Genomic DNA, 26,029 nt, shown 5'->3' with positions numbered 1-26,029 from the left:
CTTTCTTTCTTTCTTTCTTTCTTTCTTTCCTTCCTTCCTTCCTTCCTTCCTTCCTTCCTTCCTTCCTTCCTTCCTTCCTTCCTTCCTCCTTTCTTTCCTTATCTTCTTTCCTTCCTTTCTCTTTCTCCCTCCTTCTCACTTCTGCCTTTCTCCTTCCTTCCTTCCTTCCTTCCTTCCTTCCTTCCTTCCTTCCTTCCTTCCTTCCTTCCTCCTTTCTCCTCCTTTCGTTCCTTATCTTCTTTCCTTCCTTCCTTATCTTCTTTCCTTCCTTCCTTCCTTCCTTCCTTCCTTCCTTCCTTCCTTCCTTCCTCCTTTCTTTCCTTATCTTATTTCCTTTCTTTCTCTTTCTCCCTCCTTCTCACTTCTGCCTTTCTCCTTCCTTTCTTCCTTCCTTCCTTCCTTCCTCCTTTCTTTCCTTATCTTCTTTCCTTCCTTTCTCTTTTTCTCTCCTTTTCACTTCTGCCTTTCTCCTTCCTTCCTTCCTTCCTCCTTTCTCCTCCTTTCATTCCTTATCTTCTTTCCTTCCTTCCTTATCTTCTTTCCTTCCTTCCTTCCTTCCTTCCTTCCTTCCTTCCTCCTTTCTTTTCTTATTTTATTTCCTTCCTTTCTCTTTCTCACTCCTTCTCACTTCTGCCTTTCTCCTTCCTTCCTTCCTTCCTTCCTTCCTTCCTTCCTTCCTTCCTCCTTTCTCCTCCTTTCGTTCCTTATCTTCTTTCCTTCCTTCCTTATCTTCTTTCCTTCCTTCTTCCTTCCTTCCTTCCTCTTTCTCCATCCCTCTCAATTCTGCTTTTCCCCTTCTTTTCTTCCTTATCTTCCTTCCTTCCTTCCTTCCTTCCTTCCTTCCTTCCTTCCTTCCTTCCTTCCTTCCTCTTTCTCCATCCCTCTCAATTCTTTCTCTTTCTCCCTCCTTCTCACTTCTGTCTGCCTGCCTTCCTTCCTTCCTTCCTTCCCTCCCTCCCTCCCTCCCTCCCTCCCTCCTTCCTTCCTTCCTTCCTTCCTTCCTTTTTCTCCTCACTTTTGCCTTACTCAACCCATTGATGAAGATTCTCAATCATCAGGATTGAGTTGTCAGGAAGTTGAGTCACGGCAACCTGACTTCTTTTCTTTTTCGGGGGTTGAAACATTTGGCTGCTTATCCAAGTAGCTTCTTTAGTCTGAACTCAGACTGAAGAAGCTATTTGGATAAGTAAAGCTACATTTCATCCCAAAAAGAAAAGAAGTCCAGTTGCTTTGACTTAACTTCCAGACAGTTCTACAACCATTGCTCCTTATTTTTAGTAACAGGAGCTTGCCTCCTGAAAATATCAGCATGGTAGAAGTTGAAGGACATCAAGACAGTGTAGCCAGTGGTGGGATTCAAATAATTTAACAACTGGTTCTCTGCCCTAATGACCAGCTGGGGGGGGCATGGCCAGGGGGTATGATAGGCAGTACTCGGCTGCCTGCACCCCCCAGGGAGCAAAAACAGGCCATGGGGGGGTGCACCACCCCTCCATGGCACGTTTTGGGCCTAAGAGGCCTCCCTGAAGCCTCCTGGGAGCCACAATGGGACGCATGGGGACTCCTGGAAGAGGCGGGGCAGAAAGGGGCGGAGCCAGCCAGCTGGTTTGCCTGAACCGGCCTGAACTGGCTGAATCCCACCACTGAGTGTAGCCAACTGGAGAGAAAGGTGTGCTTGTGAGGTATTTCTTTTTTTTAAAAAAATATTTTTATTGTAGTTTTTTCCGTTTTCCATAATTCTGATACATAATTGATCAGACAGTGTTACTTTTCCCACAGGTTAGATTAATTTTTCCTATATATTCTATAACTCCCAGTATATGTATGTATGTATGTATGTATGTATGTATGTATGTATGTATGTATGTATATCTTAAACTTTATACTAATTTTTATCTATTTTTAATTCGGTTATCAATCCACCTGTACCAATTATCCCACACTGTATAGTATTCTGAATCCTCTTTTTCATTTAGTTCTAATGTTAATTTATTCATTTCAGCACACTCAAATATTTTCTGAATAATTCCTTTGGTGGTATAGTGTTTCCTTTCGAATATTGTGCATATGTTATTCTTGCTGCTGTGGGTTTGTGTATGATTAAATATCCTGTTTTTTTTTATCATATTTAGTCTTTAGTACTCCCAGGAGAAAAGTTTCTGGAATCAGTTCGATTTTATTATTAATGAATTCTTGTAGCCAATTTTGTATTTTACTCCAATATCTCTTCGCTTCGGGATATGACCACCACATATGAAAGAAGGTACCTTGGTGATGTCCACACTTCCAACATTTAGGACTTACATTCGGATAGATTTTTGCCAATCTTGCAGGTGCTAGGTGCTTGTGAGGTATATCTAACCTCCCTTTCTCCACCTTGTAACTGACTAAATTTAAGGCTATCCTATTCGATCCTTTCCCTCCAATTCTCTTCTTTGGAAGAAGTTACAGGTAATCCTTGATTTATAACTACAATTGGACCCAGAATTTTTTTTTTTTTTTGCAAAGCAAGGCAGTTGTTAAGTGAGTTGCACCTAATTCAATGATCCTTTTTAAGTGTTAAGTGGATCACTGCAATTGTTAACTGAATCACACTTTGTTAAGCGAATCCCACATCTCCCAATGACCTCGCCTGTTAAAAGCCATCTGGGAAGGTCACGAATGATAATCAGATAACCTCAGATTACACGACAAGAGTCCGAAGGAAGAAGCACAGGAGAAATGTCTCTTTCCAGCCCTAATCTAAATTTTTGGGCAAGTCAGATCCCCCAAGGGTAGCCGTTGACTTTCAGCTCTTTCTTGTGTAGATAGATAGATTAGGGATGGAATAATTAAGAGGGGAAACCCCATCTCGCCTGTATAAATCATCATTTTTAATATTTGAAGAAGAATCACGTAAATACAAGAACTCTTCTTAAACAGAAAATGAAGTACTGCCGAAGTGAAAATTATTTAATCCCAACTTCTATCTCGTGAAGATATTGAAGTGGAATATAATTACTGCTTCGGTGTCTGGGGATTCTCCTTTAAAAAATTGCAATGTAAAAATATCTCTCTTTAATTACTTTCCCTGTCTTTTCATCTTTAACCAAAAATCTGTAAGTTAAAAGGAGTCCTTGATTTATGACCGGTCATTTAGTGACTGTTTAAAGTTGCAATGGATCCCTCCCAAAAGATACCCAGTTTCAGTGGCTGACCTCTCCTTGGGATCACATTTCGGATGCTCAGCAACCTGCCACATTTACTACATCTGTTGCAATGTTCTGTGGTTACATAACCACAATTTATGGGTTGTTTGTTTTTTTTGCTGAAAAGCAGAATTTACTACCCACTTTATGGTTGTCACAACTTACAACTGCACAGGTAGTTCAGGATTTACAACTATTCATTTAGTGACCATTCAAAGTTACAGTGGCACTGGAAAAGGTGAGTAAGGGCCATTTTTTTATATACTTACGGTCATTGCAGCATCCCAGGGTCACGTGAAAAACATTTGGCTGTTTGGCAACTGACTCACATTTATGATGGTGGCCGTGTCCTGGGGTCGTGTGATCCCCTTTTGCGACCTTCTGACAAGCAAAGTCAATGGGGAAGCCAGATTCACTTAACAACCGTATTACTAACATAACAATGGCAGTGATTCACTTAACAACTGTGGGAAGAAGGTCGTAAAATGTGGTAAAACTCATTTAACAACTGTTACTTAGCAACAAAAACTTTGGGTTCAGCCTCTAATGTAAAGGTAAAGGTTCCTCTCGCACATATGTGCTAGTCGTTCCCAACTCTAGAGGGCAGTGCTCATCTCCGTTTCAAAGCTGAAGAGCCAGTGCTGTCCGAAGACATCTCCATGGTCATGTGGCCAGCATGACTAAATGCCAAAGGCTCATGGAACACTGTTACCTTCCCACCAAAGGTGGTCCCTATTTTTCTACTTCCATTTTTTTATGTGCTTTCGAACTGCTAGGTTGGCAGAAGCTGGGACAAGTAACGGGAGCTCACCCCATTATGCGGCACTAGGGATTCGAACCACTGAACTGCCGACCTTTCGATCAACAAGCTCAGTGTCTTAGCCACTGAGCCACCGTCTCCCTTGTTTTCACTAGACTAGATGTATCCAATTCCTGCAACCGATCTTCATATATTTTAGCCTTCCACCGCTGCCACCACTTCATCTTTGTAGCTCTTCTCTGCACTCTTTCCAGAATCTCAACATCTTTTTTATATTTTTTAAAAATAACAATATTTTAATACTTAGATTAATCAAAATATCAGCTCAGATATTCCAGCAGCCGTATTTACAGAAGCAAATATCTTCACCTTCATTACATTCTGTTTATTACAGTCCTGACTTCTTTGGTGCTTATTATTCGAAAACAATTTGAACATAGAAGACTGGAATGTGGCAATCTGAGTTTTATAAAGGTGGCACATAAACTTAATTCACTCTTGATCTTTACCCACATCCGAAATTGCTTTGGTTCAATTGCTTTTGTTCCGTTCTCTTCACCCTCAGTGGCCCTGCCCTCATTTGCCTCCTCTGCTCGTTCTTAATTTGGATCCTTCTGCAACCAAGTTGATTTGCTGGGATGCGACAAACACGGAACCATCCTAGATGCCTCTGAATAGAATCCTATAGGTTTTTTTCACAAGTACAGTATGTGTGTTCAAGGAACCTGGGGCAAAAAGATACGGAAATATGGCAGTGAGAACAGACCTCTGGACTGGAGGCTAAAAACCACAATGAACAGTTGCAGGAATTGGGTATGTCTGATCTAACGAAGAGAAGGAGGTAGGGATCACATCAGTGGTGGGATTCAAATAATTTAACAACCAGTTGTCTGCCCTAATAATTGGCTGGATGGGCGTGGTCAGGGGGTGGATGCGCTGCCCTCACTGTGCCAGTTTTGGGCCTAGTAGGCCTCCCTGCAGCCTCCTGGGAGCGAAACAGGCCATGGGGAAGGGGGCGCTGAACCTCCCCACACTTCGTTTTGGGCCTAGGAGGCCTCTCTGAAGCCTCCTGGGAGTGAAAACAGGCGCCGGGGCGGGGGGGACTCCTGGAAGGGGCGGGGAGGGGAGGGGTCAGCCAGCAATTTAACCACCAGTTCGCCCAAACTGGTTGAATCCCACCACTGGATGACATAATAGCAACCTTCCAATATTTGAGGAGAAGAGAAGGGTCAACCTATTCTCCAAAGCACCCAAAGGCAGGACAAGAAGTAACAGATGGAAACTTACCAAAGAGAGATCCATCCAACCTAGAACTAAGGAGAAATTTCCTGACAGTGAGAACAATTAACCAATGGGAGGACTTGCCTCCAGAAGTTGTGGGTGCTCCAACACTGGAGATTTTTAAGAAGAGACTGGACAGCCATTTATCCAGAATAGTATAAAGCAGCAATCTCCAATCTTTCTGCTCCATGGACTGGCAGTAGAGGCCACGGTGGAGGCAGAGTTGGAGGAGACTTTGGAGGTCTTCTAGTCCAAACCCCACTCAAGCAGAAGACTCTATTCCACAATGTTGGCTGGAGGGACTGGGTTTTCCTTCCTTCCTTCCTTCCTTCCTTCCTTCCTTCCTTCCTTCCTTCCTTCCTTCCTTCCTTCCTTCCTTCCTTCCTTCTTCCCTCCCTCCCTCCTCCTTCTTTCCTTTCCTTTCCTTCCTTCCTTCCTTCCTTTCTCTTTCTCCCTCCTTCTCACTTCTGACTTTCTCCTTCATTCCTCCTTCCCTCCCACTTTTCTCCTTCCTTCCTTCCTTCCTTCCTTCCTTCCTTCCTTCCTTCCTTCCTTCCTTCCTTCCTTCCTCCCTCCCTCCCTCCCTCCCTCCCTTCTCCTTCTTTCCTTTCCTTCCTTCCTTCCTTCCTTCCTTCCTTTCTCTTTCTCCCTCCTTCTCACTTCTGCCTTTCTCCTTCATTCCTCCCTCCCTCCCACTTTTCTCCTTCCTTCCTTCCTTCCTTCCTTCCTTCCTTCCTTCCTTCCTTCCTTCCTTCCTTCCTTCCTTCCTTCCCCTCACTTCAGCCTTTATCAACCCATTGATGAAGATTCTCAGTCATGGGGATTGAATTGTCTAGAAGTTGAGTCATAGCAACCTGACTTCTTTCTTTCTTTCTTTCTTTTTCTTTCCTTTCTTTCTTTCTTTCTTTCTTTCTTTCTTTCTTTCTTTCTTTCTTTCTTTCTTTCTTTCTTTCCTTCCTTCCTTCCTTCCTTCCTTCCTTCCTTCCTTCCTTCCTTCCTTCCTTCCTTCTTTCTTTGAGCTTTTGCTGCCTGCAAGGAGTTAACGCAGAGGAGCCAAACTAGCTTTAGCGATACTCACTGCAGCACTGATTTCCACCTCCTTTAAAGGAGGAGGATAAGATTTAATGGCCGATGTAATGATCCTGCAGCACTGCTTCAGGATGTCTGCAATGTATGTTTGTTAGCTGAAGGAATTCTGGAGGTGGGGGGGAAAGCCAAAAAAACTGAGGGAGTTTTATACGTGGCTCAGCCTCTCTCTCATTTTAAACTATTCGTATGTACTGTATCTTGGGGTCAGGACCAGATTTTTTCCTTGAACTTCCCTTTCCTTTCCGATTTCAGACTGCAGTTTTGAAGCGTGGGTTCCTTTTTTTAAATAAAAAACGTACCTCCAAAGCCAGCAGAACAGTGTGGTTCCTAGAAAAATTATTGCTGCAAAAACCAGAATTGGTCCCTTTTGTTTCATTGAAAAAAACAGGTTTTTTGCCTCATTTTCTTTTTTTAAAGCACAGCATTCCATGTGGAAATTACCATGGCTCCTGTCACCGTAAAAATGAATAAAACTGTGTGTGTTTGCCGCCTTTATTATATATTGTTTGTTTGTTTGTTTGTTTGTTTGTTTTTAGAGGAGGAGGCTTTGCATGGTTAAAGCGAAGGCTTTGGTTGTGTCAGAGGGGACTGTTGTAAATAAAGATAATTAAAAACAAGCACAGCACTCCACGCAATTACAAGAAAGAGAAACAAGACTGTTAATTTCACCTCTGCATTTGTTTGCTTTTGTTCGTTTTTCTTTTAGTTATTTTGTTCACAGTCTGCAAGTTGCCCAGTCAGGGGATATCAATCAAGCTCTAGGATCAAAGAAACGGGATGAGAAAATGAATTTACTTCCCTCATCCTGTTTTCAGTATGTTTTTTTCCCCCTAAGTGAGCGAGAAATTTTTTTCAAAATGGAATCCCATGGAAATCATTACGGAAGCAAATATATATATATATATATATATATATATATATATATATATATATATGTATATGTATATGTATATGTATATGTATATGTATATGTATATGTACATGTATATTTACATGTACATGTACATATACATGCACATACATATACATACATATATATACATATATATATATATATATATATATATATATATATATATATATATATATATATGTATGTATATATATGCGGTTGTGTTGTTTAGATTTTACTGAGGGGAATTCATAAAAGAAATATCGTTATCTGCATCTGCATTTGTAAGGCAGGACTCTTAGCAAACTTCAGAACTTAATTCCTGAATATAATTAGATTTAAATTGTGTATATGAGTGCGTGGGTGAGGAGGAAAATCATTACAATTTGATCACGGCTATTTTTCTGGCTCCATTTTGTGCTTCATGAGAACCCTGCAGGTTGTCACCATGAATGTGTGTGTCCCATCCCTGGAAGACCACCCCAATATGAGAATGAATTAAAGATGTTTCTGCTTTGAATTGTCATTTAGGTTCCAAAAGGCTTCTAGAATTTCTAGTCATCTCCTGGGCTGTGTAAAACAATCCCTTGAGCTGCTCTAGCTGGAGTTTTTCTAGTAGAGATTTTATGTTTTAGTACAGAGGTCTCCAACCTTGGCAATTTTAAGACTTGTGGACTTCAACTCCCAGAATTCCTCAGCCAGCAAGGCAGGAGTCTTATACCAGTGGTGAAATCCAATTTTTTTTACTACCGGTTCTGTGGGCGTGGCTTGGTGGGCGTGGCAGGGGAAGGATACTGCAAAATTTCCATTTCCACCCCACTCCAGGGGAAGGGTCAGGAGTGAAATCAAGCAGGTTCTGGAGAACCGGTAGCGGAAATTTTGAGTAGTTCGGAGAACCAGTAAATACCACCTCTGGCTGGCCCCAGAGTAGGGTGGGAATTGAGATTTTGCAATATCCTTCCCCTGGAGTGGGGTGGGAATGGAGATTTTACAGTATTCTTTCCCTGGAGTCGGGTGGGAATGGAGATTTTGCAGTATCCTTCCACTGCCATGCCCACCAAGCCACACCACGCCCACCAAGCCATGCCCACAGAACCAGTAGTAAAAAAAATTGGATTTCACCACTGGGAAGGATACTGCAAAATCCCCATTCCCTCCCCACTCCTGGGGGAAGGATATTGCAAAATCTCCATTCCCACCCTAGTCTGGACCAGCCAGAGGTGGTATTTGCTGGTTCTCCAAACTACTCAAAATTTCCACTACCGGTTCTCCAAAACCTGTCAGAACCTGCTGGATTTCACCCCTGTCTTATACCATCCTGATCAAATGGTTGTCTGGTCTATTTTTGAAAACCTCTAGCGATGGAGCACCCACAACTCCAAAAGGCAAGCTGTTCCATTCACTGTCAGAAAATTTCTCCTTATTTCTAGTCTCTCTTTAACAAGCTTCCACCTATAACTTCTCCTCCTATCCTCTGGTGCTTTGGAGAATAAGTCATTTTCCCTTTTTTCTGTGACAGCCCCTCAAGTGCTGAAAGACAGTAATGTCCCCCTGGAATCCTTCTCTTTGATGGTCCATCTTCCTCAACTGTTCATCATGCATTTAGCCTCCAGGCCCTTTTATCAACTTTGTCGGTCTTCTCTGTACACTTTCTAGATCAGGGGTGTCAAACTGGATTTCTTCAAGGGCCGGATCAGCATTGTAGTTCTTCTCTGTGGGCCAGCAGGGTGGGGGGAGCGGGGAGGGAGACGGGACAGATGCCTCCAGCAGCACTCTGCTGGCCAAAAACGGGCCACGCGGAGGCCACGCGAGGCCCTTGTGTGGCCCGTTTTCTGCCGCCCTGGCCTCCAGCAGCACTCTGCTGGCCAAAAATGGGCCTCTATGAGGCCACGAAGGCCGAAAATGGGCCATGCAGGTAACGTATGCATCGGGGTAAAATCCAGCAGGTTCTGACAGGTTCTGGAGAACTGGTAGCGGAAATTTTGAGTATTTCAGGGAACCGGCAAATACCACCTCTGGCTGGCCCCAGAGTGGGGAGGGAATGAGAATTTTGCAGTATCCTTCCCCTGGAGTAAGGTGGGAATGGAGATTTTGCAGTATCCTTCTCCTGCCATCCCACCAAACCAAGCCACGCCCACCAAGCCATGCCCACAGAACCGGTAGTAAAAAAATTTGGATTTCGCCACCGGCATGCACCGCCCCACACCCAATTTTGGCCAGCAAAGGCATGCGGGCCGATCCTTAGTTGGGCCAAATCTGGCCCATGGGCCTTGAGTTTGACACCCATGTTCTAGATTGTCAACATGTACTTTGTATCGTGGTGATCAGATTGCCTTTCTTTCTTTCTTTTTTTTTAATTTCTGCAGAGGAGTTCTGAAATACCAGACTAACCTAAAGGAGCACCCTCCTGGGTGTTACAATCCCAATGGGACCATTGAAAAGGACATTCCATTTGAAAATGGCTTCAAACCATCTCTCGCAGGAAGTGCCGTAGAGCATTTCCCAGGACCGTCGATGGAGCTAGAGCCACTTCTGGAAAGCAACTTTAGTTGTGCAGAAGTGCCAAAATTCCAAGCCTGTTTCCCTGAGGTTTGTGTGAACATCTGTGTTGTATTGTGCTTCTGGCGGTGATGCTTCTGCTACCAGTTGGCCCTTGTGGTATGAAAAGCTCCAAACGTTCATAAATATTCCAAGTTGACAGGGAACAAGCTGTTAAAATGTTTGTAGCTAAACGTCTGGGAGGGAAGAGAGAGTTGTCATGTAGGCTAAGTTCCAAATTTAAGACAGGTGCATTTGTGGTGTTGAAGAGATCCGGTAAGAGATAGGAAGGCAATCCAGGCACAATTCTAAAACTAAAAATACATAGTCTTCAAGTGTACACACTCAGGATGTATAAACAATATAAAAAGAAACAAACCATTAATAAACAACGATGGTTGCACTTACCTGACAGTCTTAGCATGGAGTAGCCAGTGGAGGGCATGAGCTGCTCGTGTATAATGTATTGAAAACTGCAAATCCAAGTTTGCATTTAAGCATACATTTGACAAGGCGACACTCTCTGCCGAACATTGAGCATTAACTAATAAAGCTGTTTCAAATTTGTCGCATAAATTAGTTGTGTTTTTAGGTGCGCGCTTAAAAACTATTCAACTGGCTTCTGTTTTGAATCTAGCAGCAACCTTAACAGGATGTTAGCACGATCCAAGAGTCAGTTGGATTGAACTATAGAAATTGAATAAATAAAAGTTAAATCCAAGTTTAGGTGGCTGGAGGGAGTCACTGAAGCAGTCGGCGTGAGCTTAAATAGTCTCAGGGGGATGGTAGAGGAGAGGAAGGCCTAGGGAAAAGTTTTCCACAGAGTCGCAATGGGTCGGACACAACTTCGCAACTAACAACAACAAAATCCAAGTTTAATGAGCATCAGTTATTCCCTAAATTAGCATTTCTCAATTTTGGCAACTTTTAAGATGTCTGGATTTCAGCTCCCAAAATTCCCCAGCCAGCAACTCTGATCTAAGCGGTGGGATTTTATTTACTTTCTAAAATGTGTCAAGTGGGTGAAGTTGTGTTTTCTTTTAACTTTTCTAAAAAAATATTATACTTGCATTAGCAGAGGGCTCTTGAAAAATAGTGTTTCTTCTTTGATGCTTCTTGGAATGATGATATTTACACAGACACCTGGGCATTTGGGAAATATAGATAGTTCTCGAATGAGAAAGTCAGATTCACTTAACAACTAGGGTGATTCACATAACAATTGTGGTAAGAAAGGTTGTAAAATTGGGCAAAACTCACTTAAGAAATGGCTCGCTTAGCAAAAAAAAAAGTGAGTTCAATTGCCGTCGTAAGTCGAGAACGACCTGTAAACTTCTCTATTCAAAAAATTTGGTGCTGGTATAAATCTAAGTTTTTCTTAAACGAAAAAAAGTAGAGAAACTCATTTGCTTAATGAAGGAATTTTCTATCAATAGAAGAAAATATTTTTAGCTCATAATTGAACTGTGTGAGGTCCTTGCAGCTCTCTGAGCTTGGTGCTAACACTGATGATGTTACCTAGTTTGGTAATGAAACGTCTGCATGAAAACCAGCGCACCAAGGACCCCACAGAAATCATCTATGTTCCATCCATTCCTAGCTTCTGTTTTGTTGAGAGTTTTTCTGTGGTATTTTTAAATGAAAAATCAATATCACAATTGGCTGGCTTGAAAGTCTATCCCCAAGAGAAGGAAATGAGTAGATTTAACCCAATCCGTTCATCCCTTGTCCTGCTGGTTTGGGTTGCACATACTGAGTTGAAATTGCCAACTAAGTCTTGCTGGCAGACATTTCCCAGAAGAAGAAGAAAAATATTGCTTTTATTTCCCATCTTCAGACTTGGCTTTGGATTTCCGGGCCGTTATGCTTATATTGTGTGGAAAGGCTGTACCGCTATATCTATAGCAGTTATAAACCTGTCACACTCACTGCGGTGATCAACCATCCGTCTGATGTCCTTGAAATACAGATGATGAAGGAAAGCTTTAAGGCAAGACCTGGACAGGTGAGCTAAGGATCAGCTGATATTCCAAATCCTCCTCCATTCAGGATTTGCAACTTGTGTTCATCTGCTTTCTTTGCAGGCACTGTTCTAGATTTGCATTAAAAAAAGAACATTTTGGGATAAAATTAGGGAGAGTTGGATGTTATGCATACTTTTGAAAAAGGATGAGGTAGCCAAGAAGGTTATTAAAGGTTATTACCTTTAAAGCCCTACATGGCTCAGGGCCAGGGTATCTTCGAGACCGTCTTCTACCGCATAGCTCCCAGTGACCGGTAAAATCCCATAGAGTTGGTCTCCTCCGGGTCCCATCAGCTAAACAATGCTGGCTGGCGGACCCGCGGGGGAGGGCCTTCTCTGTGGCTGCCCCAGCTCTCTGAAACCAGTTACCTCCTGAGGTCCGGACCATCCCCACCCTATTGGCCTTCCGAAAAGCGGTGAAGACCTGGCTTTTCCGGCAGGCCTGGGGCCGTTGATCTCGCTCTTGCGATCCGGCGAGATCCGGCGATGAATGGTGTGAATGAGTTTTAATGTTTTTAATTCTTAAGTGTTTTTTATAATGATTTTAAATGCATTGTGAGCCGCCCTGAGTCTTCGGAGAGGGGCGGCATACAAATTGAATGAATAAATAATAAATAATAATAAAGAAAGAAAAAAGTGGTTCTATATGCTTGCAGTACAGTGGTGAAATCCTCCATGGATGTGCTACCAGTTCACTGCCCGCTCAAGCGCAGTGCGCGACAAAAGCATCCTGTATGCTTTTGCAAGGATTTCCTGCTTTCTAGCGAATATAAACCACGCGGCACAGCTGATCGTCGGAAATACCGGTTCAGACAAACCGGGTAGCTTTTATCATTACCAATTCGCCCGAACTGGAGTGAACCGGTAGCATTTCACCCCTGTTGTAGTAAATAAACTGCTCGGGCAGGATGTTTTGTGCTTTGCAGCACTTCTAAGGTTGATCAGGAGCTCTACAAGTATTATGTAGATGCAGGGTCAGTTCAAGAAGTGCTACAAGTGAGTTCCCTGCTACGGAGAATGTATAATATGTTCTTTTTTTTCCCCTGTGAAAAGTGATAGTGCTGCTGGCTTCATGGTTTTTAAAAGTGAGCTGGATTTTTGAAGAGAAAGACAAAGCTGGACTTTGTTCCTGCAAACATTTATCCTATTATGATTTTGTTAATAGTGAAAGAACTGGCTAAGTCTACTCCAACTCGATCCATAGTGGAATTCCTTATGTCTCTGATCAGGGCTTGAGATAAAAATACCACAATTAATTTAAGCCAGTCAGCTACTAATCCAGTCATAGCTCCTTGAGCCACGGTGGTGCAGTGGTTAGAGGGCAGTACTGCAGGCTATTTCTGCTGCCTGCCGGCTGCCTGCAATTTGGCAGTTCAAATCTCACCAGGCTCAGCCTTCCATCCTTCCGAGGTGGATAAAATGAGGACCCAAATTGTTGGGGGCAATAGGCTGACTCTTTAAACCACTTAGAGAGGGTTATAAAGTGGTATATAAGTCTAAGTGCTATTGCTATATATTACTGTTATAGGTAAACAAGTTAAGGTGTGTCATTTTAGGAAATACAGAGTTCCTAAGCGCCTCATGAATCTTAGGAGAGAACCTTCTAGTGTTGTAGAACATACAGCAGGATTTTCAAGGTGTCCTAAAGAATTGACCAGATCTATAATAGCAAAACAGCCAGCCTCCCAGATATGGTGGCTTCAGTAGCAATTAAACAGCACTTAGACTTATATCCTTCCCCATAGTGCTTTATAGCACTCTCTGGGTAGTTTACAATGTTAGCATATTGCCCCCAACAATCTGAATCCTCATTTTACTGACTTTGGAAGGATGGAAGCCTGAGCAACCTTGGAACCCCATCAAGATCGAACACCAGGCTGCAGGCAGAGTTTGCTTGCAATAATGCATTCTAACCACTGTGCCACCAGGGCTTCAAGCTGTTGAGAACCTTGTATATTCTAAACAAAAACTCAAACTTGGCTGGGTTGTTGATTGGAAGTCATTGCGTTTATTTCAACAAAGATATAATCTTCAGCCAGCTGGTGTTCCCCTCAGCAACCTGGCAATGCTCATCTTCTGCACCAGCTGGAGTTTCCAGTCCTAGCACAAATATAACTTCCACAGAAATGGTAGTATAGTAATAGCATGTGCATTAACTTTCCAGTGGGATGAGTAGCCCAATATTAGGAGTAACAACCTCCTACGATGTTTGCTATCTTGTTCTTTATTTTATTTTATTTTCATTTTCTTTGGCTGGTATATTTCAGTATGTCGTTCTCCACTGTCCAAGCGTGTCCTCTCTGGAAAGCCATCCCTTCACTCTTACAATGGTAAGGAATTTATTTTTGTTGGGCATTATTAGCTAATGTTTGGTTTGCTTGCTTGTTTTGGAGATTTAAATGAACAGTCTTTAAGACAGATGGATAGAGGGATGGATGGATGGATGGATGGATGGATGGATAGATAGATAAACAGATAGATAGATAGATAGACTAGATTAGATAGAGATAGATTTGATAGAAATGGATGGATGGATGGATGGATGGATGGATGGATGGATGGCTGGCTAGCTAGCTAGCTAGAGATAGATAGATAGATAGATAGATAGATATAGATAGATAGATAGATAGATAGATAGATGCATGGATGGATGGATGGATGGATGGATGGATGGATGGATAGATAGATAGAGATAGATGGCTGGCTGGCTGGCTGGCTGGATAGATAGATAGAGATAGATAGAGATAGATGGATGGATGGATGGATGGATGGATGGATGGATGGATATGATACATGGATAATTGATAAATGGATGGATGGATAGATAGATAGAGAGAGAGATAGATAGATATATGGATGGATGGATGGATGGATGGATATGATACATGGATGATTGATGGATGGATGGATAGATAGATAGATAGATAGATAGATAGATAGATAGATAGATTAGAAATAGAGAGATAGATATGATACGTAATGATAGATAGATAGATAGATAGATAGATAGATAGATAGATAGATAGATATAAATTACAGACAGACAGACAGAGAGATAATGGAGATTGAAAATCTGTGTTCAAAGGGTTTCATGAAAACTCTTCAAGATGAGATATTACTAAGTAATATGGTCCCAGCCAGAAATTTGGCTGGTTTCAAAAAAGGGTTGTACTAACTCATGGAAGTCATCAGGATCAATGGCTGTCCACCTGGGCAACAATGTGACTTCCTCTGAAGGCCATCTGCTGGGAGATTTGTGCCACCAACTTTGTGGAGTTCATTGGCCACTGTGTGGACAATCTGGGGGATTACAGGTAGTCTTCGAGATAACAACCATTCTTTTAGTGACCAAAGTTACAACAGCACGGGGAAAAAAAGACTTACAACAGTTTTTCACAGTTTTTACTTTTACAGCATCCCTGTGGTCACATGACCAAAACCCAGAAGCTTGGCAACTGGCATGTATTTATGACGGTTGCAGTGTCTCAGGGAATATGATCCCCTTTTGCGATCTTCTGACAAGCAGAATCAGTGGGGAAACGTGATTCACTTAATAGCCATGTTACTAACTTTCAACAACTGCTTGTCAGTTGTTCACTTAACAACTGTGGCAAAAAAAGGTCATAAAATGGGGCAAAACTCACTTAACAACTGTCTTGTTTAGCAAGATAAATTTTGGGCTCCACTGTAGTCATAAGTCGAGGACTTCCTGTGATCTTTTCACAAAGACACACACACACACACACACACACACAGAGAGAGAGAGGCCTTTAACGGCTCACTTGTTGCTTTCATATTCTCAAGGTAAGGTTCACATTTTTAAAGAAACCTGATTTATGTGGCACTCTGAGGATCTGAGAGATGCTGTTTGGTGCATGGCAATCACTTTATACTTGAAGGAGGTGAATTACAGGGAGAAGCTTTTAAAATAGGCTGTTGAAAGTGGTTTCTAGGGACAATTTAAAGTGCTATTTTTAACCTATAAAGTCCTATGAAGGCTTGGAGCCAAAGACCTTTAGACCTGCCTCCTTCCCCTAGAATTGACCCATCTGAGACAAACTATATATGGAAAATTGCTGAGAAGACCTTCACCATGAATAGCACTAGCATTATATAGTCCTGATGTCAGGTTTCCAAGTGATGAAACCCATTCAAAAAAAAGAATTAGGCAAATTCCATCTTCCCAAAGAAATTTCTTTTATTTAGGCAGGCATCAAATTGGCAAAAGTCTGTTGTAATTCTGGATGTGACACAAACCGGAATTGCCCCACATAATATTGTAAGTTAGAAACAACCCTCAAAAGTCACATTCTCCAATAAAACACTCAATCCGCATTTCCCGGTGTCTTCAAACTCCATCTTCCATTCTCACCAGGAGCAGCCTCTGTTCCCACGGGAAAGAAAGTCCACCTAACCAAAACAATCCACACTATCTATTTGCTCCTTCCCCCCACCTTAAGAATGTGGTGAGCCCGAAAACCCCCCTTACATAATAAAGAGAAAGAAAAGGAATAAATGAATATAATAGGGAGCTAAATAAAATGGCTACACATATGACAAATTCGGGCTCGACATCTTAGATTTATATACCGCTTCCCAGTGCTTTACAGCCCTCTCTAAGCAGTTTACAGAATCAGCATATTGTCCTCAACAATCTGAGTCCTCATTTTACCCACCTCGGAAGGATGGAAGGCTTAAACCTGAGCTGGTTTAGAACAATTAATCAGTGGAACAACTTGCCTCCAGAAGTTGTAAATGCTCCAACACTGGAAGTTTTTAAGATGAGATTGGACAACCATTTGTCTGAAGTGGTGTAGGGTTTCTTGCCTAAGCAGGGGGTTGTACTAGAAGACTTCCAAGGTCCCTTCCAACTCTGTTATTCTGGTCAGGATCAAACTCCTGACAGTGAGCAGAGTTAACCTGCAATACTGCATTCTCACCACTGCACCACCATGGCTATGAAATAAGGAGGCCTGAGAGAAGGAAGAAATGGCTCACCAACCCAGCCTACATCTTAAGGAATAGATTTTCCAAAAGGTCCAGCTTGAGACCCACCTCTGCCAGTTTTCCTGGTCAAAGTGAAGTTGTAAATGCTTCCACTTGCCTTTTTAAATTAGTTAACTCATGCAACACTATTGAGATTTTTATGTTTATCGGGATGCTGCTTTAAATTAATGGTAATGATTTTCACCGTTTATAAAAATCCATATTATGGATATTTTCCTTCTGTTAAGATTTCAAAAAATCTAATTTTAAAAATCAGATAAATAATACATGCAAAATGACTAATGCAAAATGAAATTGCCACATGAGAGTGTGTAATGGTATGTGAAAATGACCTTGGGATATGGGAGGAAGAGCCATAGACTAGGCAATTGTCAGACAAGAGGCAGTTAAATAGAAGGGGGGATGGAAATAGAAGCAGTGACAGATTTGATTTTCTTGGGCTCTGAGATCACTGCAGACGGTAACTGCAGCTATGAAATTAAAAGATGTTTGCTCCTTAAGAGAAAAACTATGGCAAACTTAGACAGCATGTTAAAAAACAGAGACATTATCTTGCTGAAAAAGGTCTGTATAGTCAAAGCTATGGTTTTCCCAGTAGTAAAGTGTTGCTGTGTGAGTTGGATCATAAAGAAGTCCTTATGGTCCAACTCTCACTTCAAATCCAAGAATACACTAAGGCAGAAGCTTGTCTACCCCCAAGGATAAAACACCCAGACATAAACTGAGCAAACGTGGTATATGCAGTACAATACAATGGGCTATGTGCAGATCTGTTCATTGGGGAAACAAAACAACCACTTCATAAATACATGGCACAACATAGGAGAAGAAATACATTAGGACTAGATTCAGCAGTCCATCTGCATTTAAAAGACACGGACCACTCTTTTGAAGACAGCAAAATCCACATTTTGGACAGAGAGGACTGCTGGTTTGAAAGAGGGGTTAAAGAGGCCATCTGTGTCAAAATTGAACAGCCCTTTCTCAACAGAGGGGGAGGGATACGACATCATCTATCTCCAATCTACAACACAGTCCTTTCAACAGTTCCAAGAAGGCTCCATACCCATTTGCACCACACAGGTGACTGATGACACAGATAAACTTCCAGGTGATCTTAACGACCCGCTAAATGAATGTAAATGACCAGCTGTTTGCAAGGACATAAATCCTTCCATTTCCCACCAGTCAGAGCTGAAGAAGCTTCTTGAATGCGAAGTGAAATGTCTTCAAAGAAAAACCAGAAAGTCCAGTTGCCTCTTGAAAAAGCACCTTTGGGACAATCATGACCTGGATGACTGAGAATCTCCATAGACCATAAGGAAGGCTGAGCGCAGAAGAATTGATGCTTTCAAATTGTGGTATTAGAGAAGACTACTGAGAATCCCTTGGACTTCAAGGATATCAGATCAGTCAATCCTAAAGGAAATCAACCCTGACTGTCCTTTGGAAGGACAGATACTGAAACTGAAACTCAAATACTTTTGGCCGCCACATGAGAAGAGAGGATTCCTTGGAAAACACCCTGATGTTGGGAAAGATTGAAGGCAAAAGGAGAATGGGACAGCAGAAAATGAGATGGTTAGATTGTGTTATTGATGCAATGAACTTGAATTTGGGCAAACTTTGAGAAACAGTGGAGGACAGGGGTGGGTGGGCGCAATGGTGGGATTCAGCCTGTTCAGGACGGTTCGGGTGAATTGATAGTTAAATTGCTGGCTGGCCCCGCCCTTCCCCTCCCCGCCCCTTCCCGGAGTCCCCATGTGCCCCATTTTGGCTCCCAGGTAACTGCAGGGAGGCCTTCTAGGCCCAAAAGAGGGGGGGCGCGAGGCACCCTCCCCATGGCCCGTTTTCACTCCCAGGAGGCTTCAGGAAGGCCTCCTAGGCCCAAAACGGGGTGCGGGAGGGTGCGGTTCCCCGCACGGCCCGTTTTCACTCCCGGGGATGGTGTGTGCAGGAGGTCAAGTGCTGCCTGTCACACCCCCTGGCCACGCCCACCCAGCCGGTCATTAGGGCAGAGAACCGGTTGTTAAATTATTTGAATCCCACCACTGGGTGGGCGGGCTGAGATGCTATGCTCCATGGGTCACAAAGAGTCAGACATGACTTTGTGACTGAACAACAGGAGTTCATAGAAGAAATGGGGGTGGAGGAAGCATCACAGAAAATTATCTCCCTGGTTTCTTGGAATATAAAAGCAAGCAGGGAGAGAGGTACTTTCAGATTTGAAAGCTTATTAATCTAACTTTACAATAATGTTAGAGTTAGTATTTTTGGGGTGTGATTCTTATCTGGACTATCTCGCAAGGCTAAAGAGAAAATGGACCCTAAATCAGCAAATATTTTTGACAGGATAACAACAGTAATCTATCCCAAATGAAAGCAAAGGTAGTACCAAAAATAACAGGCACCTTGGATTCAATCCCAAAATATCTGGAGTACCATTTGAACACCATCGCCATTGGTAAAAACCATCATCGTCAATTGCAAAAGGCAGCTTTATTTGGAGCAGCTTAAATCCTGTGACAATGCCTTTTTAATGTTAATAAATAATTATTAATATTTAACAACAACAAGAAGTCCTTCGGAAGGGCCCAATAGGTGGATAAAAGTGCTAAGCATCTGGCTGACTGTGCAACTAAACCATAATAAATGTCGTAATCTTGCCAAAATGGACAGGGCCAAAATTGTAGGCATACATTCAAGGGATTTGGGTGATTTTAAAGGAGAAAATGGGTCAAAAGAGGAAGATCAACGGGTGGGGGAGGGGGGAGTGTGTTAAAATGGGGTTTAATCTTCTGCACCCTTGAATTTCCTCTAGGAATCTGAGACTAGCTGTCAGGAGGTATAGCTATAATAGGCCCCTTTAATCTGAAATAATCTGTGAAATAATCCACATTTAGTGAGAGGAGACTGGCTCAATTCTCATACCAGCTCCATAAAGATAAAGGTTTCCCCTGTTAAGTCATGTCCGATTCTAAAGGGCAGTGCTCATCTCTTGTTTCTTAGCCAAGGGAGCCAGCATTGTGTGAAGACACTTCCGTGATCATGTGGACGGCATGACTATACACCAAGGTGCACTGAACATTGTTACCTTCCCACTGACGTGGTACCTATTTATCTACTTGCATTTGCATGCTTTTGAACTGCTAGGTGGGAAGGAGCTGGAGCAAGGAATGGGAACTCACCCCGTCATGTGGTGCTTGGGTCTCACACTTTCTGACAAGGCCAGCATCTTAACCATTAGGTCACCCTCCGGATTCATAATATATGGTTATTCCCATTCACTTACTGGCAAAACTTTGGACGGCTTGATATATTCTTTTGATTCCTGTCTTTTTTTGGAAGTCAGGATCAAACATGTGCCCGAATACAAGTACACAGGAAGGAAAAAAGGGTACTTATCCTGTCTGACATCTGGTAGATTTGTCTGATTCATTAGCTAAGAAGGGGATGATCAGGTCAACCCAATCCATTTTCCATGAGTCAGACTTAAGACTGTCTGATCTTTTGAATGTTGTTTTTAATATTTTGGTTTAGCTATGATGTAGCATGGCTGGATATGCCTTTGTTCCCAGTTCAGGGGAAAACAACCATACCCATGAGTCAATTTTCTGAGAATAAAAAACCACTGAATTCTTTAGAAGCTGGAAGAAAGCAGAAATCCTGTGGGATTTTCTGCTTCCTGAGAAGAAGAACAGACAACACAGAGAATGCTGCTTCAATCCAGCTGATTGCACAAATGCATTTGCTTCTGATTTGTCGGTACATTTGTGTATATTGGTGTAGAACAGATCTGGAGCCTGGAAAAAAAAAAAAAACCAGCCAGCAGAGAGTATATTTGCAAATAAGACATGTCCCTGGAGGCAAAAGGCAATGAGACAAAATAAGCGGATCTGCTGACATTTTCTGTTTCCGTGAACTAAAAGCACTTGCTAACATAACTCAAGAGGAAACCCTTTTTCCAAGTTCCTGGAAACTGCTCTGTCCAGATCGGTGTAATTACCCATTTAATCCAATATCTTCCAGTCCTGCCACTGAGAGCAGATTCCCCAAGATCTTGAATCATCATCCTCTTTTAACGACCTCATAATCCCTTGCAGGATGGAGGCTGGGCAACTGAATGGAGCTGAGTATTTACTGGCCAGACGCCCTTCCTGTCCCCAATGTGGAGTTTTTTTTTCCCCAGCAGATATATTCTCAGTGTGTCTAGAGAAAGAAATATCTGCCTCTACCTAGGATCAAACTCACACAGCTTCCTGATTGTGAGGCGAGAGCTCCACCTCTAGGCACACCGCACCACTCGTCCACAAGATCTTGAATAGAGGGGTTTATTCATTGTTTATTTCATTGATTGATTTCTGTCTGTCACTTCTGCACATAATATTCCCTCCCAGTGGTGAAATCTGAACCGGTTTGCTACTGGTTCGCTGGTCGTGTATGCACACTGCGCACCATGTGCCATGCAAACATGTGCTGCATGCACATGTGCAGTGCACACCAAGTATACGCTGCACACGCATGTGTGCACAGTGTGCACCAGAAGGAGGCTTGGGAAGATAAGTAGAACAGCAAGGGGGGGGGGATCAGCTGTGACACGCGATTTAGCTTAGCTAGAAAGCAGGATTTCGTGATTTCTAGCAAAGCTAAACCCTGCGGCACAGCTGATCATCAGAAATACCAGTTCGAAGGAACCGGTAGCTTTTTTAACTACCGGTTCGCCCAAACCAATAGCTTTTTTTTTACTACCAGTTTGCCTGAACCGGTAGTTTTTATCACTACTAGTTCGCCCGAACTGGAGTGAACCGGTAGCATTTCACCCCTGTTTCCTCCTCCCATTTTCCCCTATCTGGCTCAGGCTCAGGAACCAAGAATGACACTGGCGTCACTTCATTGTTGTTTACTTGCAGACAGGATCTTGCCTGACTAAAGCAGCTGCCTGCATAACATACTGTGTGAACTGCTAGGAAGGAGACATCGTTGCTCTCTTTTTGCCTGCCAGACATTTTAAGCATAACCGCTTCTTCGCCCTCTGGGAAACAGCCCCTCCCTCCTGGGACTCCAGAATACATTCCACCACACTACGTAGTAACCCTGTGAAGTACATTGGGCATAGACTGGGTAACTCACCCAAAGCCATGCAGGAAACTTCCATGGTTTGGGTGACCTTGAAGCTGGATCTCCTCCATCTCAACAACAGATGATTGAAATAAGAGTTTAGCAAGATTATGCTTGCAGCGTGCCTATATTTACTTTATAAAAATTGTGTGTAATTGTGTAATTTGGGGGTAGGGGTTGGGTAGATGCTCATTTAAGTGTGAAATTTTTAGCACTTTAATTATGCTGTCTGTGATTAAAATGTTCATAGGATGTACAGTAAGCCCTTAGCAAACTAGAAGATTCAAGGATAAGTGACGGTGCTTAATAAGTGAATTGTGTCCCATTTTATGACCACATGGCGATGCTGTACTGGGTGTAAGTACAAGGACTGGTTGTAGGTCTCATTATTCAGTGCCTCTGTAAACAAAGTTCACTAAATGAATGGTTGTAAATCAAGGACTACCTGTATCACAAATAGTTTGTGCTTGGTTAGTACCTGAAAAGAACACAGATGAAAGTTAAATCAATTTCCTAAGGCACAAGAATGAATGTAACAAATTTATCCACCGTTCTAGTATAACGTGAACATTTTTGATCATGATCGGAATTGGGCTAATATCTTAGCCCAATTCCAAAGACATGCAACAAAGTTATATTGATTTTAGGTGCCATATTTATTTTATTTTATTTTATTTATTTTATTTATATACCGCCCTACTCCCGAAGGACTCAGGGCGGTGAACAGCCAAACAGTAAAAATACATAGATACAAAATTTAAAAACAAAGTTTATGTTGGAATGCCCTGACTTTAGGATAACAATAGCAATAACAATAACATTTAGACTTATATACCACTTCGTAGTGCTTTACAGCATTCTCTGGGTGGTTTACAATGTCAACATATTACCCCCCAACAATCTGGGTCCTCATTTTACTGACCTCGGAAGGCTGGAAGACTGAGTCCACCTTGAGTCGGTCAGGATCGAACTCCAGGCTGTGGGCAGAGTTAGCCTGCAATACTGCACTTTAACCACTGTTCCATTTCAGGACTGGTCAACATCAACTTTAAATTATTCCCCACCCCCCACCCCAAAGAGTCTGGAAGATGAGTGCAGCTGTCAAGTCATTGGTGTCATATGATCTTATTCAACAGTCCCAGTTAGTAACTGCGTGTTCTGAACTATCTTTAAAAGCTAGTCAACATATAATATACGGCAGCACTCCCAATTCAGAAGATATTACATGTCTCATGACAGAAGACAAACCCATAACACTTTTTAAAAATGTTTTTAATTGTTTTGTCATTGCTTTTAATTATGGGGCCATATATATATATATATCTCTTTTTAATTGTATTTTAATGTTTGTAGTTTATGTTTTTACTTCGGCTGTACACCGCCCTGAGTCCTCAGGGACAAGGGCGGTATATAAATTTGATATAAAATAAAATAAAATAAAATAATAAAATAAATAAAATAAATAAAATAAAATAAAATAAAATAAAATAAAATAAAATAAAATAAAATAAAATAATAAAATAAAATAAAATAAAATAAAATAAAATAAAATAAAATAAAATAAAATAAAATAAAATAAGCTTCAAGGAGGTTGCCAAAGCATCTTCTTTGCAGCCTTCAGAGCCCCTGAAGTAATGTGAGGCAGAAATGTGTATATTTCTTTTTATTCTGGAGGGATTGCAGGACGAAGTATGTTTCTTAACCTATGTTGCATTCTATAACATTTGGGATTCGCCTCTCCAAACTATTCAAACCTGTTCTCCAAATAAAAACAAATCCATTCTCCAGAGAACCTGAAGGCAGGACAAGAAGCAACGGATGGAAACTAATTGAATAGGGAACCAACCTAGAACTGAGGAGAAATTTTCTGACGGTTTAATTAATCAGGGGAACAGCTTGCCTTTAACGGTTATGGATGCTCTGTCACTGGAGGTTTTCAGGAAGAGATTGGATAGTCATTTGTGTTGAATGATATAGGGCAGGGGTATCAAACTGGATTTCTTCGTGGGCTGGATCAGGATTGTAGTTCTCCTCCGTGGGCTGATGTGGGTGGAGAGACGGGACAGACACCTCCTACAGCACCCTGCCGGCCGTAACAGGGTGTGTGTGGGTGGGGGGGGGCGTGTGCAACCTCTTCTGCCCTGTTTTCTGCCTGAACAGCCTCCTGCAGCACTTTACTGGCCAAAATGGGGCATGGGGCCCACATGCGGGGCCCATGTACTTCATTTTGGGACTCTGTGGTGTCCTGCAGCACTCTGTCAGCCAAAAATGGGCCACGTGGAGGCCCATTTTTGACCTCCCCAGCGTCTAGCAGCATTCTGCCAGCCAAAAATGCTGCAAGAGGCCATGGAGGCTGAAAACAGGCCATGCGGGGGGCCACATGTGGCCTGTTTTGACTGGCAGAGGCACCGTGGGCCAATCCTTTGATATTTTCAGGTCGGCCCCATGGGCTGTATTTAAGCACCGCGCGGGCCAGATCCGCAGGCCTTGAGTTTGACACCCCAGGTATAGGGTCTCCTTCTTGAACATGGTGTTGGACTAGAAGACCTCCAAGGTCCGTTCCAACTTTGTTACTCTGTTAACTGGAGTGAGGGTGTAATGTGGATTTTTGAGGTGGATATGAGTAAGTCTCAAGGACTCACTTGATCCCCCTTAATCTCACTCGTACAAAGAACAAGACTCATCTAGTCAATTGACCAATGTCTTCGTCTTGACAGACTTAACATTTATTACCTATTTCCCAACACTTTTCTTCTCTGGATAAAAGAAGCCCATAGACCAGGGGTCCTCAAACTTGGCAGCTTTAAGACTTGTGGACTTCAACTCCCAGAATTCTCCAGCCAGAATAACATAGCTGGCTGGAGAATTCTGGGAGTTGAAGTCCACAAGTCTTAAAGCTGCCAAGTTTGAAGACCTCTGCCATAGACTGAGGCTTTTAAGAACCTTCAGAGGAACACTTGGCTACTGTAGGTGACATTGAAATGTGTTTCCTAAAATTCAAAGCTTGTGCGTGGGGGTGGGGGGGGTGGGATGTTATTTTTGTGGGCAATATTAAAGGAAACCCATTGGAATGTCTGTGAGGTTTTACAAGGCCGTACTTTTTCCTCTGACTTCAGAAGAATGTAGGGTTTTGTAAACACTATTCAGATGAGAGCATTGAAGGCTTGCCAAGTGCTGTGTGAGAAAGGTTTATTAATCCATGTTCTTCTGAAAATGCAATCTCTCTGCCTTGGTATTCTTCTTACACATTCTTCTTCCTGGAAACCACAAATGAATAGATGCCCTTGGAGGTTTTCTTTTATAAGTGGCTTTTCTCCTTTCTTCCTTTCTTGTTAGAGGGAATGCCTTTTCAAGGATGGAATTGCCGTGTTTCCCCAAAAATAAGCCCTCTCCTGAAAATAAGCCCTCCCCCAAAAATAAACCCTCCCCGAAAATATTTAACCACATGCACAACCAGTCCCCACCATTTCCTCTGGTTAGGGTTAGGGGGACATAGCTGGAAATCAGGTAAGACGGCAAGAGGAGCCCCGTCTTGCTCCATGCATTATTTTGCATATTTTGCACCCCAAAATAATAAATAATAAGAGCTCTCTGAAAATAAGGCCAAGCACTTATTTCAGGGTTCAAAAAAATATAAGACAGGGTCTTATTTTCAGGGAAACACGGTAGAAAACTATACTTCATATCAGTTCCTTCCTCTTCCTTTACTAAAAATCTTTACCGGAAGCTCTGCTGATGTCCTATATCCAGATGACAGTCTACTCCATGATTAGCTAATTGGGAACGTCATTTTAATTGATCCAAATGTTTTAAATTGAAAAAAAAAATATCTAAACAAATCATCCTGCTAATTTCAAGACTCAATAATCCTTTCTTAGATCAAGTTGGTCAAAATACAGAAGTTCTCCAGAAAACATTTTGCCAAGGAAAGATTGTTTTAGATAGAAATAGTTGGCGTTCAGTTGCTAAGTTGTGTCTGACTCTTTGCGACCCCATGGACCACAGCACATCATACCCAGTTTCACAGAGTTTGCCCAAATTTATGTTCATTACGTTTGATGACACTATCTAACCATCTCATCCTTTGCCATTCCGTTTTTCTTTTGCCTTCCATCTTTCCCAACATCAGGGTC

General features: G+C 42.2%; 1 protein-coding gene across 2 annotated transcripts in view; it reads left to right on the top strand.

Moving 5' to 3' along the window:
- NOX4 (NADPH oxidase 4) overlaps positions 1-26,029 on the top strand; it is a 139,048-nt gene that overhangs the window by 47,429 nt on the left and 65,590 nt on the right. For both annotated transcript variants that reach the window (XM_060686199.2, XM_060686200.2), the window contains exons 9-11: positions 9,577-9,799; positions 11,586-11,753; positions 14,039-14,101. In XM_060686199.2, the coding sequence (XP_060542182.2) occupies positions 9,577-9,799; positions 11,586-11,753; positions 14,039-14,101 (454 nt within the window). The remainder of the gene's footprint in view (positions 1-9,576; positions 9,800-11,585; positions 11,754-14,038; positions 14,102-26,029) is intronic.

Source organism: Pantherophis guttatus, chromosome 5, assembly GCF_059756535.1.
Source record: "Pantherophis guttatus breed Tessera chromosome 5, ASM5975653v1, whole genome shotgun sequence".
Lineage (NCBI taxonomy): Eukaryota > Metazoa > Chordata > Lepidosauria > Squamata > Colubridae > Pantherophis > Pantherophis guttatus.
The sequence above is the reverse complement of the archived record's forward strand: the minus strand, read 5'-3'. Positions and strand labels throughout refer to the sequence as shown.